Below are 16,073 nucleotides of genomic sequence, written 5' to 3' on the forward strand. Positions count from 1 at the left end.
CAGCTGTCGGTCTCCGCGCTCTGTGGAGGGGGCGCCGCTGGACTGCGGTCCCTCTGCAGAAGGCTCCCCGTTCCGGGTGCGACCGTGGCTCCCCGGTGCCTAGCTTGGTGAGGAGCGACCCGCCCCGACCTCGGCAGCAGGGTTGGCCAGGGACCCTGGTGCTCTCGGTAAGCGAAAGCAGGAGGCTGGGGCTGGAAGGTCCGGGGCGGTGTCCAGTCCGCTAATCTGGGCGGGAGGTGTCTGGGACCCGCGGGGATCGGGACCGGGTGTCCCGAGATAGCTGGGAGTAAGAACCTGGAAGGTCGTTGGTCCGCGGGCGTCTCCAGCACATCTACCTGCTTCGTGTTACCTCTCGTCCTGGAAGCATAGATTGTAGGTAGCTTTTTCTCTTTGCGTTTTTTTTGGGGGGGTCGGAAATGTGATTTTTGGGTTCGTGGCCATTATAATTTTGCATGTAGCTTGAAGCTAGATTCTGTTCCACGCCCCCGGCATTTTCCTTTTTGAGTACTTTATCCTGCTCTGTATCCTGCCGTGAGGGGCATCGAGCCAGAGGGAACAATCACTTCCTCCAGGAGGAAGCACCAGGGTTCATATCTAGACTGGGAGAGATTCGCTGCTTTCCTCCGTAGTGGTGGTGGCTCTTTGCTGCTGTAGGGGAAAGGGAGAGGTGGTGTCTTGTGTGGCCTGAGACGTGACATTCTGCCAGGAAAGGACAACGGGGACTTGAATGTTTCCTACGGCAGTAAAGCTACCTTGGAGGTTAAGGGGGAATTCTGTCATTTACAGTCTAAGATTCTGCAGTTTTACTGGCTGCATCTCTCCCCACCTCAGGCAGGCTTCCCTCCTTTGGGGTATCTGTTTTACTTCTGCAGCATGATACAGACTCCAGTGAGTTTCTGGAGCAACTGTCTCTGGACAATTCAAGTTCGTTTTGAAAGCTGCTTTCCTAGACACGATCCAGTCTCAGTGCTGTATCACGGATACATCCTCTGCCTAATACAAATCCTGAGGGGTCCCCAAGGGTGAGAGGAACCAACTGAAGCAGGGTGCTAAATGAAGCATTCTGTGTGAGAGACACCGCAAAAGGTTCATTCTGTTTTATCAGTTTTCTAGAATGATTTTTATCTTTTTGTTAAAGGAATGATCTGTGCAATACCCAACCTGAAAAAAAAATCCCTTAGTCCCTAAGCTGGTTTTTCAGGATTCCAGTTTCTTCTATAGTTCATGGAGTTAAGGGCTACCCAAGCAAAACAGTGAAGGATTTACATGAAAAGAGTAAGAAGAAAGACTCCCCTTTGCCTATTTTAGGACATCTGCCAACTAAAATTCATAGGATTTTTGTTAGGTAACTGCTTCATATTCTTTGGTGCTGTATACTAATCTGTAGATGAATTTTTAAATGTACCTTCGTACCTAAATATACATAACTAGCTTGCCAGATGCATAGCTTGTCAATTTATATTTGACTTTTAAATTCATTCTAGAACCAAAGAAATAACACTTTCAAAAGCTTGTTTTTAAAATAGCAAGAACTTAGTCTAGTCTTGGTTTAGTTATCAGACAACAGGCTGCATTTTGGTAAAGTGACCATTAAACAGGGACAGAAATGTAGCTTAGTGTAAAGCACTTGCCTAGCATGAGGAAGACCCTAGATTTAAGCCTCAGTACTGTTAAGGAAAAAAAAAATTAAACAATTTAAATTTTTACACTAAGGAATATTGCATATTAGCATCTCCAAAAAGTTCATTTTTTAATGAAATTCTTTTTTGTTGTTACTGTTCTTTTGGGGTTTTTTTGAGAAGGGGTCTCATGATGTAGTCCAGGCTCCCCTTGAACTCACTGTATAGCCCATGCTAGCCTCACATGTGATCCTCCTGCTTCAGCCTTCTGAGTGCTGGGATTACAGGCATGTGCGCCACCATGCCCAGCTCAGATGAAATTCTAAAAGCCTAGTTTCAGAGCACAGGCTTCAAAACAGGCAGTGTTGGGGAGTTTTGTAATCTTGGGCAAGCTGCTTCCTTTATAGATGGAGATGCCACCACCTACTCACCTTGTGATATTGTGGGTAGGCTAGAAATGTATGTAAACATGCTTAGTACTGCCTGATTACATGAGTTGTTCTGTAAATATCAGCTATTAGCATCATTAACTCTCACTGACCTCCAACTTTGTGCACATTATAGTGGAAAAGTATGAGCAGCAGGTCACCGTCAAAGTTATACAACTAATTTAAGCACAGAATGACAGTAATGTTAGAATTTCCTAAGAAGACGTATGAAAAGTAGCACCTCCTGGATGAAACATACAGTTTTAGAAGACATACCTGATGAAACAGTGGAAAGAGCTAGAGAGTAAAACTCTGTACTTTCCATCTCTGGTTAGGACCTTGCTTTTTACCAGACCAGTTGACCCCTTTGAAGTTCAATTTTGTTATCTGGCTGGACTTCAATGATCTCAAATCTGTAACATCCTTTGTAACATCAAAATTCTTCTGGTTTTGTTTTGGTTTTTTTGAGACGGGGTCTTGTTATATAGTTCAGGCTGGCCTTGAACTCACAACAATTGTTCTGCCTCAGTCTCCCAAGTGCTGAGATTACAGTCATGTGCACCACACCCAGCTTGTAGCTTCAAAATTCTTAATTGCACATGATAAAAATTACATTAGCTTGCTTATCAGCCTGGCTTTCATTTTTCTTGTTGCTGTTTGCTAAACTTGTAATTTAGGGTCATAAATAATTCATAAAGACAGCACAGCTAAATAATTGGTAATATCAGATCTGCAGAATAATCCAAAATAAAATTTTAACAAAAAAAAATTTACAATGAAATCTTTTTGACAGTTGACCGAGCAAAAAGTAAACCTCAATTTCTGTCCTCATTTCAGTAAGTTATATGGTAAATATGTCTGGTCTCTTTAGAAAATAGTAGGCTCATTGTGAAATAAAACACCATTTTCTTTTCTCTCATCAGGTTGATCTTTAGGTAAAGCAAAAATGTACCCACTAAAGAGTTTTCATGAAGAAATTAGGTATTTGTTTACTACAGAAACCGTCTAAAACAACAGAATGGAGTAAAGCAAAAGGAATGAATGATACGCCTGGAAAATTTTTTACTGAGTTGTCCTATTTTTGTCCACCTTCTATAAGGATGCTACAGGAAAAGGAGAATACAGTTTTCTAGAGAATTAAACAGTGTAGTGTAAAAATGGAGGCCACAGTTTCTGAAATTCAAGTAGAAAATAAAGATGAGAAGAGATCTGCAGAAGTTAGCCCACAGGATGAGAAACAGAAGGAGAAAACATCCATGCTTTGCTTCAAGAGAAGAAAGAAAGCAGCCAAGGTGCTGCAGCCTAAAAGTGACTCTGAAGCTGCCGAGGCAGCCCGGAAGCATCCCCTAGAAGCCAGGGATTCTGACCAGCCACAGCGTCCTGGGGGTGCCTGGGCCTCAATCAAAGGCCTGGTAACACACAAGAAAAGATCAGACTCTTCAAAGCAGCAAAAGCCACTTGAGGCTGAAGTGCACCTTCAGGCTGGGGATGCTGATCTTTCTAAGAAAAAGGCTAAATCCAGACTTAAGATTCCCTGCATAAAATTCTCAAGAGGGGCACAAAAGAGTAATCATTCCAAAATTATAGAAGACTTAGACTGCAGTCTGAAAGCCCAGGGTAAGGCAGAAGCTATGGATATACAAACTCAGACCCAATCTGATGACCAGGCAATGGAGGCTCAGTCTACCCAACATCAGAGGGAAGAAGGTGTCCCACGAAAAGACGGGAATGAGCTCTGTGAGTTGAATGTGAGCACCAGCATAACATCTGGAGAGAATGTGATTTCAGTTAAATTGGAATTAGATAATGGGCATTCAGCTATCCAAACAGGAACTCTACTCCTTGAAAAGGAAACTGAAACGATGGAGGAGAAGCCAAGCGTTCAATCCCAGCAAGCAAGCCTACCTGAAAGTTCAGAAACAGACAATCAGCAACCAGTGGCTTTTGACGCCACTCCTTCACCCATGATATCAGATCAACAAACTGTGGAAAAACCCAGCAACAATACTCCGGAAGGTGAACCAAACTGGAAAGACTATGACAGTAGAGAGACTATAGTTGAGAAAGAGAATGAGCAAAAGGATACTAAATTGAGCCAGGAATCGGACTCGAAAGAAAATAAGGTCAATATAGAGAAACCCAAATCAGAAGAAAGCAAAAGAATGGAGCCAATTGCTATTATTATTACAGACACAGAAGTCAGTGAATTTGATGTTAAAAAATCTAAAAATGTCCCTAAACAATTCTTAATTTCAATTGAAAATGAGCAAGTAGGGTTTTTTGCTAATGACAGTGATTTTGAGGGAAGAACTTCAGAACAGTATGAGACACTTTTAATAGAAACAGCTTCTTCTCTCGTCAAGAATGCTATCCAGTTATCTATAGAACAGCTGGTTAATGAAATGGCCTCTGATGATAATCAAATCAACACTTCTACAGTGACTTAATTTCCAGGTCCTGGGAGGAAAAAAAGCTTACAGATGAACTATTTACACATTTGTGGCATTTCTTATTCCGTAACAAGTGAAAGATTTATCATCTGTGGAATTTAAAAGTACAGTTACAGCACAGAAGTACTACAAAATAAGTCAAATTTATGAAACTCTCTTTACCACTGAAATGCAGTCACTTCTAGATTGGAGGAAGTCAGCAGAGACTGCAATACAAAGTAACATCGGGAGTTGTTAAATGGAGACTGGAGTCCTTTGGGGAAGGAAGATATATTTATTGAGCACTTACAATATGCCATAAGATTTTTACTGGCTCTTCTCTGCTGTTAGACGCTCGGGTTTCCTTTTGATAGTTCAGCCTGTGTACAGGTCAACATCACATTTGGTTTTCAAAGACTTTTTTTTTACAGTGCACTTTTATAGTGTTTAAAATGGTGAAAAAGGTGAGTTATTTGTGTGAATGTGTGATTCTATTACACTCCTAAGCAGTAGTCTTACCTCAGAAAATATAATGCATTTTTCTAATTGCAGCAGAGAGTGTGCAGAATATGCATTCTGGAATTGAACGAGTGATTTTCTAGTTTTGCTCGTCCCTTACAAAAGCAACTCAAATTGCTTGACAGAGGCAATAGTTACCAAGTGCAGAAGAGTGGAAATGGGCAACGCAGTTTCCCTCCCCACCTTCCTTTTGCCCCCAGCAGACTTGTACACATCCATTTCTGCATGGGCTTATCTGCTGAAAACTTTAAAAATAAAACAAGGGGAAATGGTACTTTTGATCTGGAAGACAAGCTTCCCAAGTAACCATCACAGATAACTCTGAATTCCTCTTGCGGAAATACTTTTCTAAGGACCCTGGCCATCAACCTCTCTTCAAAGAGTGGAGAGGGGATTCTGCGAGGCCTGATAAAAGGTCCCAGGAAACCCTAACACTTCTAGTGAAAACGTTATTCTTGGCCAAGAATGAGCCATGTACAGTTACTGCTAGAGCACATATTTTAATGGCAGTGTTTTATCATGATGTCTATGTGTTAAGACCAGTAAAAAGCATTTTACATGAATATTGAAAATTAACTTTTCATAATTTTCAGTTCAGTTGATACTTTACAAAAATGAGAAGGGCTCATTTGCATTTCATTCAGTTTTTTAAAAAGAAGCATCTAATCACATCAATGACTGCTATATTTTTTGAGAAACCCATCCTATTTCAATGCTTCCCTGTGTGAAATGGCCGCAACCCTACAACACACTTCCCTACCTCACTGGTTAGGGCTCCTCTTGCATATCCCCTCACTGTCTAAGCTGAGTCATGGTGTTACTACCTGAAACGGATGAGGTAATGGAAGTGGATGAGTATGAATGCTAAAGTATTTGTTGAAGAGCTTCATCTTGGAGGAAAGAGTATTGGATATTTGATGTGATCTGGGTGAATTCTTGCATTATCAATGGATTGCATATAGAAAGTATGTGCTAATTTTTTTCTATAGTTTGGTGTGTGTGTGTGTGTGTGTGTGTGTACATACTTAATGGGACCTCTGACAGAAGCAAATCTGACTTTGGAGAGAAGTAAATAATGAATATTAGCAAGATTCTTTGCTGAAGTGCAAAAGTACCTGCCTTCATGTTTATAATCTTAACGGGAAAATCCTTCCATTTGATGAGATCAAAATGGGTTTCACGTGCCCAAGAGATCAATTTAATTGTACAACTTTTAAGCATTTTTAATTAAAAAATTAAGATCTCCTGAAAAAGTTATTTAATTCACTGTATGTGGTGCTAATGGACTTAGCTACCAGCAAATATCATATTTTAAAATGAGCTATTCAAACAATCTTATGAAGATTGGTGGATTTTGCAGTTTTGAAGAATCCTTTCATTTATCAGAAGGATGGCACCAAGCTGATGTAGTTATTGATTTTAATAATATCTTATGAAAAAGCAAAAAGTATAGCACTTGCCAGTTACTGAAAGTATTCTGGAAGGGTTAGATATATTTTGGGAATTAAAAAAAAACAATACGTAAATTTTTTTGGTTAAAAAAGTAACATTTTTATCCAAGTAGTTATAGGTTTCTATGTTTTTTTTTTTTCCACAATGGTTTGACACGTGTACTTTTTTTTTATTTGGTACCGGGGATTGAACTCGGGTCCTTGCGCTTGCAAGGCAGGCCACCGAACCACTGAGCTAAATCCCTGGCCTGACAAGTGTATTTTTGATTAGAATGCATTATGAGTGATTACTTTTATATGGTAAGATATATACTCTACTTGTGTTCATTGTTAGGCAGTTTCTTCTCAACCTAATCTGGTAATTTACATGAGAGGATTTCTATTTTAAAACAATCCAGAAATTAATTAATCTAATATCTGCTCCATGGTCAAACCATAAAAAATTCTAAGGTGATAAAAACTGTATTGTTATAAAAATAAATAAGAATTAGATTGCTTAAAAACCTCTCATAAAATAGTATTAGAAACCTCACATAAAATAATAGTATTTAAGCAATCTGGCCTTTCACACAAAACATTAAGTGAACACAAATAGGTTCTGATTCTCTTCATATCCAAATAACATTAAAATGGTCATTTAAGGCTTAAATTTAAGAATACTACATTAATTTTCATATAAATCTGTTGTGGTATGAATGCTACTTTTAATATAGTTTTATTAGCTAAGATTCAATTTCTCTTTTGAACTGAGAATTTTTACAAGATTGGGGGAGTTTCTCAGATACATGTTAATCTTTTAAGTATATTATCTTCCCTGAGTTAAGTATTATTCACTTTGCTTCTTACAACACAAAATATGAAAATTCTCTTGTATTTTATGTAGCACTATTCACTTAACATTTTTTCAAAGCACTTTACAGGATATAAAAATAGTACCTGGTAACATTTAAATAAAGGTAGCAGAAAACAAAAGAACTCTGAAACAGAAATTATGTTCCCTGCCACCTCCTCTAGCTCAAAGAATAATAAGCATGTGGCATAAATATAGTTCTGTAGAAGAGCTGTCTGCATAATTTTCTTTCAGGATAATGTATCTGACAGCATAAAGTTTGTGATGATTTTAACGGGGCTACTATTTAGTAGGGTCTTAGAAACTCTCTGACGTACTTGAGAGATTGTTATTTCACTAATATACTGGTCATAAGTGAATAAGCTTCTTGCTAACAGCTGTCAGGGCTGTGGATCATGAGAGGGCACCATTCAGGTTTGGTTCTGCTCGGTAGTCCAGAGTTAATTTCATCTATAAACTTCTAATTCAAGTTGCCTTATTTTTATAGTTAAGAATTTTTTAAGGGTTTACAGAAGAATTTTAAAAATAATGGTTCAATATTAGAATCTTATTGTTTGAAAAGATCCTTTTAACTTTACTGAAATATGTAAAGTCTACTTTCTAATTTCATCTGATAACCAAATACATCAGGGTATGACTTTTCTGCCTGCTATTTCTTCATTTTTAAAATACCCTCACTTAAGTTTCACAGTTCTTTAGGTTCAAATTCTTATGATGTTTTATTGTATAATATAAAGTTTTTTACACAGAATTCAAATTTTCAATCCATAGCATGTTTTATGATACATTTTTAAAAATTATTTTATGGTGATTCTTAGCTACAAAAATGTATTAAAATGAAGCTACATAAAACGTAGGAGTCCTGCTTCAGTTCCCATTGGTTCAGCACACATTAGGTATAACGCCTGCCAAAACTCTTTGATAATGGGATGTTTTGCTGCCCTCCATGAGCTCAGCCCAGGGAGCGGCAACAACAGAAGCAGGGACAGGAGTTAATGTTGTCTGGTGAGGGGAAGTTGGTGACCTGAATACAGCAGCAGTTTGAAAGCATTCAGTTTTAAAATAAAAAGTACATTCATTCTGACTTGTAATTAGGTGCAGAAAAAGGCCTGCTTAATGTTACATATTTATAGTTCTTTGTAAAAATGTTAAGTGGATGAGCTATTATGAAAGTAAGAGTTCCATTTTCTTTTTCTCTTTAAAATTAGTATATTACTGTGGATCAGATGCTAGTATAAAAGAAATAATACTCTGTAGAGAAAAGACTTCAAACTGAATTAATTTCTGTACTGATTATGAATATAGAATAAATGTTATAATAACTTGTTTACTTATTCATGTCATTCAAAAGAAACATGGTAAATTATGTTCATTTCCTAAAATGATAAAGATCACATTGATGAAACCATTTAGTTAGCTCTACCAGAAGTTCCACCCTGCCAGACACTGGACAGACTTTACCAAATACATGTCTAAAAGAGTACACGTTTAGCAAGACATACACCAACACCTAGAACTCTGAACTAATTCAACCTAATAACAGTTTGAATCTGAAGACATCTACATGAATTTGACAAAGGCACAGTTTCCAGGCTGGGGCAGTAGTGCTTGCCTAGTGTAAGAGAAGCCCTGGGTTTGAACCTCAGGAATGGCAGTGGGGGACAGGGCTTTCCTCATTTCTCGCTACTCATTAGTTGCCTTTCTGCACTATTTTAATGAATTGTTAAAAATTTCTGTGGTTTCCCAAATAACCAAGCCATCTTAATACACAGTCATGGGCTGGGGATTTAGCTCCATAGTTCCGCTACCTGCCTTGCAAGCACACAGACCTAAGTTCAATCCCTGGTAACCCCCTCCCTCAAAAAAAAAAAAAAAGAAAAAGATAACCAGAACTGCTGGGGATTTAGCTCAGTGGTTCTTCTGCCTGCCTTTTAAGTGCAAGGTCCTGAGTTCAATCCCCAGTAAAACAAAACAAAATAAAACAAAAAACAGTCATTCAGATGGTGCCTGTTAAAGCTGGGTATTTCAAAAGTTCTGTGTTTACCAAGGCACTGATTTCATTTTGCTAACATTAACAATGCGGTTTTCTCTTCAGTACAACCCAGTGATAATAAAGGGGCTCTGTGAAAGACTGGACTTTCCAAATCTTGATTCGTGTAAAAGTTGATAGTACCTTCAAAGTCTTAAAAGTAAATCTGGTTCCATATTTCTGATACTTGTTAATATATATTCTGCACTGTATACAGGGTGTTTTAACATCACATTTTTCAGAATTTAAACTTTTAATCTCTCTAGTAAAAAAGATAACTACCTTTTCCAAAGCTTGTCCCCATAGGCAATTCTGATAATCCTTTTTAAGCATACCTTTCATGCTGAAGTTTAGAGTCCCAGTCCTTTTGTAAGTACTTCTTTTTTTTTTTTTTTTGTACCAGGGATCAAACTCGGGTCCTTGTGCTTGCAAGGCAAGCGGTGGTACCACTGAGCTAAACCCCCTGCCCAGTACTTCTTTTCTTTCATGCTGAAAGCTTAAGCTTACAGGGGGTTAAATTTCTGATCTTTGGAAAGAGTGGTTGTTTGTATTTGTGCACAACAGTTTCACAGAAAATCCTTAGGAAAGCTGGGTGCAGGCACTATGAACAAGGAAGAGATCCCAGGTGAGGGGAGAATGGTGAGGTAGCTGCTCTCCTGGAGAACTCCCAGCCTTAAAATCGTCTCTCTACTTTTTAACCTATCATGCCAAGGGCAGAGCGTTTAACAGTCTCTGCACCTTAGCAAAACTAAATGTACTTTCTTCACCATTTGCTTTATGGCTAAACTCAAACAGAACTCAGCCTTGATCTTTATGGTAATGCAATTATGGGCAAGTTTCATATACTATTCAGTTTGCTTGTAGTGGTAACACCTTGGGCCCTCCACTTCTACACTGCTCTCCTTGGAGAAGGGAGCACAGGGTGACACCAAAGTAGATGTCATTTGTACACCTATCTTTCATGTGTGTGCAGACATGCAAGTGACTGAATCCAGGGCCTCTCACATCCTAAGCATGCAATATGTCCAGGAGCTACAATCACATCTCTCCCCAAATCCCTGTGTTGACATCTGTGCTTCAGATCACAGGAAGGTGTGGTCAGGTATGGCCACCTCTGGGTCACATTGGTAATCATCTCATAACTAACACTGCTACATCATACATGCATTACTCAATCAAACAGCTTCATGTATACATCTCAGGACGGGTTCCATGTGGAACTGCCATGTGCAGAATTGTTAAGAGTATCACGCTTATTTAAATAGTTCATCCTGGAGAATTGCTGTCCTCCTGACAGAATGACCAAATTAGAATGGCCCTGGTATGGTAGAAAGTTGATGTAGACAGGAGGACAAAAAAAAATGGATTCTACTCAATTAAGGTAAGAAAAGAAAGTTAACCTGCCTTTCTGGTCTTTTATCCAGATAAAATGCCTTATCAGTGATTTCCCTGATTGCAGCGTGAATTTGCTTACAATCATCTCTAATGTTGTGGGTTTCCTCCTATTCCCTCAATATCTGGTTGATGTGTTTTACTGGAAGGATTTTTTTTTTTTTTTTTGGTACCAGGGATAGAATTCAGGACCTTGAGCTTGTGAGGCAGGTACAGTGCCACTGAGCTAAATCCTTGGCCCTTTACTGGTAGGATTCTAAATCTCATTCTGATTTCTACCATCTATGTTTTTTTAGTTTGATATAATCTAAATCAGTAAAATTTGTTACTTATTGCAGAAATTCAAAATAAATGCTTAATCTCAATGTTTAAGCCAGAACAGGAAAGGCAGGGCTGCTTCTGTGCACAGCCCAGTGCAGAAGCACTCACTCTGAGGGCTGCCCTCATCCTTCTGTGCAAGAGCTGAGTGTTGCCATCAAGGTTTGAGAGCTCTGCAGACATGCTTTAAATGAAAAGTCTTCTCTTTCTATGCCTTTCCTCCCACACTCTAAAATACTGCGGCAGAAAGAGGGAACAGGAACCACTGAGCTCACAACACCAGACTGAACAAATGTGGAAAAAGTGTTAGGAAATAAGAACCAACCCAGTAAGAAAATCTTTGAGACTCATTTCCCTGGAGTCTTTGGTCTGCATTTAAAATCCTTTCCCCTTACCTTTACAAATGTATTTTCTTCTTCAAGAAGTAATAACTGAGCCTTTATTTTCTAAACAGTCATGACAGATTCTTTAGGTTTTTCATCCCTATGACTGTCAGTCCCTCCTAGCCTCAAGTTTTTTGAAACCCACATATGGTTGAGTCTAAGTATTACATGGCTTCCACCGCCAAAAATGTGGCAGAGATACACACGTAGATACACACACAGATCTCAGTCTGCAGTGGCTGTTAAGGGCACACAAATTGGACTTGGACTCTTGAAACTCAGTAGTAACAGATGACTTTGCCTGGTGAGGGCCACCTTCTCAGGACCCCCTCCTGCATAAGCCTTGCCTGTTCCCAGAAAAGCAGGGACCAGAGTAGTGTACAAGGATCCCTCCCAGTGCCCTGCCCTGTCAGGAAAGCACCATGGTGTTCAATAGCCCAAGGGATACTTTGTTACTCTGATACAATTTCGCCAAGTTGTTTCAGTGAAAAATGTTTCAACATTGAATAAGTACTGGAAAGGAATTTATCTGAGGAAAAGTGGACTTATTTCCCAAGTTCGCTCATCAACTGTAAATAAACTCAAGTAATTGGTGTCTAGGTACAAAATCCCAGGAGAATACCAATAATGTTTGAAGCAGAAATAAGGGAAATTTAAAAAGGTAGATTATTCACTCGATATTGGGAGGCAAGAAGAGTTAAAAGCAAAAGAACTATTCAAGAGAAAGGTCTCAACTTACTTAAAATGGAACTGGATGGAAAAAAGTGTAGCGTCAGCTGTTGAATCAGAGTTGTTAAAGAAACTAAATGATCAGCCTCACAGACTGTGGACATGAAGAAACAAAGCAAGATGCAAGAAAGTAAAGGGGTATTTTCTCAAACATCCCAGTCATCTTGACTGGGCAGAACATGAACCTGGACTTCAGGCCTGATTAGAAGAGCCAATGTAATTGAACTCAAATTCCATGACCTTACTGTTGATAATTTGTAAAACTCTTCAAAAATGCTCAATATCACAAGTACAATTATCTATTGATAAATGTAAATTGAAGGCTCCTGATCAAAGAGGGACGTGAAGATATTACAGCATTTAGTATAAGATTTTAAAAAAATTCCTACTAGTTTGACAACAAACCACAGCACTAGCCCAAAGTAGCAAATCACAAAATAGTTAAGAATAACGTAAAATTTAAGTATCATGTATATTTTCAAAAGGTGCACTGGTGCCACCTTTTGGCCAGATTAAAAATGTACACAAATTATAACCTTACTTTCACATTTAATTTCAAGAGACTTTAGAGATACATTCATTCAGTTCAAACATTATATGAATAGATTTAAAACTGTTTAAATACATTTCAGACTTTAAATAACCACATTTAAATCTGTTGAAAAGCTGAGATAAAGGATAATACAATGTACTTCAGAAAAAAAAATTTGGGGGTAGCGGGATTGAACTCAGGTCCTTGAGCTTGTGAGGCAGGCAGCAGAACCACTGAGCTAAATCCCTGGCCCCAAAACAATGTACTTCAGAACAAACACATCACATGTTCCATTAGAACAATATAAATTCCAAAAAGTATGGGGATAGAAATCTCAAATTATTTATGTTAATTCCTGACAACCATCACAAAACTAAGATTTTAGACCAGCATTGGTTTACCTCAGCTCTGCTGGCACTCTGCGGTGGGGTAAGTCTTGTTATGGGGCTGTTCTCTGCATGGTTAAGATGTTTAGCAGCACACTTGGCCTCTGCCCACTAGATGCCAGTAGCAACCTTCCTCTGTCCTCCCCCCAGCTGTGACAGTCACAATCTTTCCACACTGCCAAGTTTCTATGGACTGGGAGATAGGCCTGTGATAGCTGACTAGGGAAACGGGCAGGTCTTTAGTCAAACAATCTGGGTGTATCTGTGAGTGTTTCTGGATACAACTGCCATTTGAATCAGTACACTGAGTGATGGCCCTCAACCAATCATCTGAAAGCTTGAATAGACCTTCCTGGCCTGACTTCTTGCTGACTCCTTCCTGGCTATGGACAGACAGAATTTTCATATTGGCTTTTCTTGGGTCTCAAGCCTGCCAGCTTTGAAACTAGAACTTATGTCATTAGCTCTCCTGATTCTCAGGCCTTTGGACTCACAGAAGAATGAAATCATTGGCTCTCCTGGCTCTCAGCTTGCCAAGTATAAATCCTGGTATTTCTAAGCTGCCATAATTGCATGAGCCAATTTCTAACATTGCCTACCTGTGTATCTATCACCTCTTGGTTCGTTTTCTTTGGAGAATCCTAATACATCCTGGTTGAGAACTGGAGTTGTAGATTATGTTAATGGGGCAGGAGATGAAGTTAAGAGTGTAATAGGGAAGAGAAATAGGAACAAGGCAAAAAACTTCAGGGAAACGGCTACAGTACTGGTCTTTCCAGAGATGGTAAGACACCAACAGATTGTGGTTGGTAAAAATGGATCCAGTGGTACATTTTTGGATCACACCTCCAAAATGTTACCCAGGATATAGACTGCTTACTTCAATGGTAGGAAGACAACAATTAGCAGACACTGCTGTAAAATAAGAACACAATCTATAAGCTAAGCTAATACAAGGTTCTGTGATTGTCACATTTACTCATCTTAATAAAATACATAAAATCCATTGTTTCTATTCCAACTAGAAGACACAAAATTTCTAAAAGGTTTTTAGAGAAAATTCACAGTACATTAAGGGGAAGAGTTTATACAAATTATTATTCATTTCAGTCTCCTATATTTGCTATGCATTACTTGTTTTTATTTTTGTACCAGGGATTGAACTCAGGACTTTGCACTTGAGAGGTGCCACTGAGCTAAATCCCTGGCCCTGCTATGTATTACTTGCAATTTACTGATTTTTGTCAGTGAACATTTTTTATTATACAAGTTTTTATGATCTATTTTTTATTTTTTATTTATTTTTTAAAGATCTATTTCTTTTAAAGAATTTCAAGTTTATACTGATTATTTCTGACCAAATTATATGGCATGAGAGAGGAGCTGATGACAAAGTCAACTGCACTGGTGCAATATTTTCTAAGTAAACTAGTGTGGCACAGACATGCAGTTTGGGATTCCTTGTATTTAAGACATCCAGGCTCAGGACTGTGTAACCTACCAGTTTTCAAAAACAAAAACAAAAAACAAAACCACATACAGATATACAACAGAGAATCATCATTTACAGATTTCACTCTTAAGAATTTAAAAATTGTATTAAAATGCCACAGACCTATATTTAAACATACAAAGACACAAATTATGAAAACTCTTCACTGGCCTACTGGTAACCTCAATTACTACAAAAAACTGATACTTATCATTTAGGACCTGAGTTACAACATCAAGATTTGCCTGTACAGTACAAATTTTAATGAAATTAAACATTTTTCAAGGGCCGGGGATTTAGCTCAGCGGTTCAGTGGCCTGCCTTGCAAGCACAAGGAAACGAGTTCAATCCCCAGTACCAAAAAAAAAAGGAAGTACATATTAATCATGGAAAAGGATAATCTGAAAAATGTTTTTTGGAGTTTTTGTGGTTTTTTTTTTTTGGTACCAGGGATCAAACTCAGGACCTGTGCTTGTGAGGCAGGCGTGATGCCAATGAGCTAAATCTCTGACCAAGGAAACTTTAAATAAAGCTGAAACTGGCAAAGTTTTTATTTCATTTCTGGTACCAGGGATCAAACTCAGGAACTTGTGCTTATGAGGCAGGTGTACTGCCACTAAGCTAAATCCCTGGCAAAGTTTTTATTTCAATAGCTTTCTCCCTTGCAGGCTGAAGAAAAAAAATGATAATTACTCTGAAAGTCAATAGGAATTCAAGCTATTGAATACTGTTATTTCTACAGAATTTGTAAAAAATAGCTTTGTCAATCACTGAGTATTAAATAGTCCATGTCTGCTTCTAATACATTCTAGAATTTACACATTGCAACTCTGAAGTTAATAGGTTTAGCTACAGAATAAATAGTTTTTAATATTGTTGATTTTTATCAATAATACTGATAGAAGTTAACACAATTTTACTACAAATCCTCACAACACCCCTATGGGGTAGGCATTGCTTATTCCCACTTTACAGGTGGGAAATCACAAAGTCATAGCAAAAAGTAATAATCTCAGAAGTTAGATATCAAGAAATTGTGGTTTTGTTATAAGGCAGTCTATACTTAGATATTCAGTCTGTAATATGTAATAAGGACAAATACTCAAACATTCTTTATTTTTCTCAAGAAAACAACTACGTGGGGGATCCAAAAGAAAGGATAATTTTTTTTGGTAAGTTTTATGTTTTGTTTTGTTTTTTATAAAGAAGGGATAATTTAAAGCTCATCCAAGGGGAAAATGTCTACCTGCTACACTGATCAAAGTGTATATGGTATCTCCAGTTTTAAGCTGGGTACTGACTACACAAACCACTTTATACAGTATTACTAGGATACTGCTTAGTGGTATAGCTCCATTTTGCAGATATAGTGAAAACTAAAGGTCTTAGCTGGAAGAACTTTTTCCTTTATTCCTTTTTTTTTTTTTGGTAAAGTCCAATGGAAAGAACTTTTTAAATACAAATACAAAGTAGTATTTTTTTTTTAATTTTTCTTTTTTCTTTTTTTTTTTTGGTT

At 38.1% G+C, this 16,073-nt stretch overlaps 1 protein-coding gene across 3 annotated transcripts in view; it reads left to right on the forward strand.

The window, feature by feature from the left end:
• The window catches only part of Akap5 (A-kinase anchoring protein 5), a 6,920-nt gene extending 366 nt beyond the window's left edge, over window positions 1-6,554 (forward strand). The window contains exons 1-2 of one of the 3 annotated variants that reach the window (XM_010603017.2): window positions 27-167; window positions 2,971-6,554. In XM_010603017.2, the coding sequence (XP_010601319.1) occupies window positions 3,205-4,494 (1,290 nt within the window). In that variant the 5' untranslated portion in view covers window positions 27-167; window positions 2,971-3,204 and the 3' untranslated portion in view covers window positions 4,495-6,554. Of the gene's footprint in view, window positions 1-26; window positions 168-322; window positions 373-2,970 lie in introns of those variants that run through there. The other 2 variants (XM_010603019.2, XM_010603018.3) reach the window with 2 other exon arrangements.
• The last annotated feature ends 9,519 nt before the right edge of the window (window positions 6,555-16,073 follow it).

This window comes from Fukomys damarensis, unplaced genomic scaffold, assembly GCF_012274545.1.
Source record: "Fukomys damarensis isolate Sample0158 unplaced genomic scaffold, DMR_v1.0_HiC HiC_scaffold_21, whole genome shotgun sequence".
NCBI classification, from domain to species: Eukaryota; Metazoa; Chordata; class Mammalia; order Rodentia; family Bathyergidae; genus Fukomys; species Fukomys damarensis.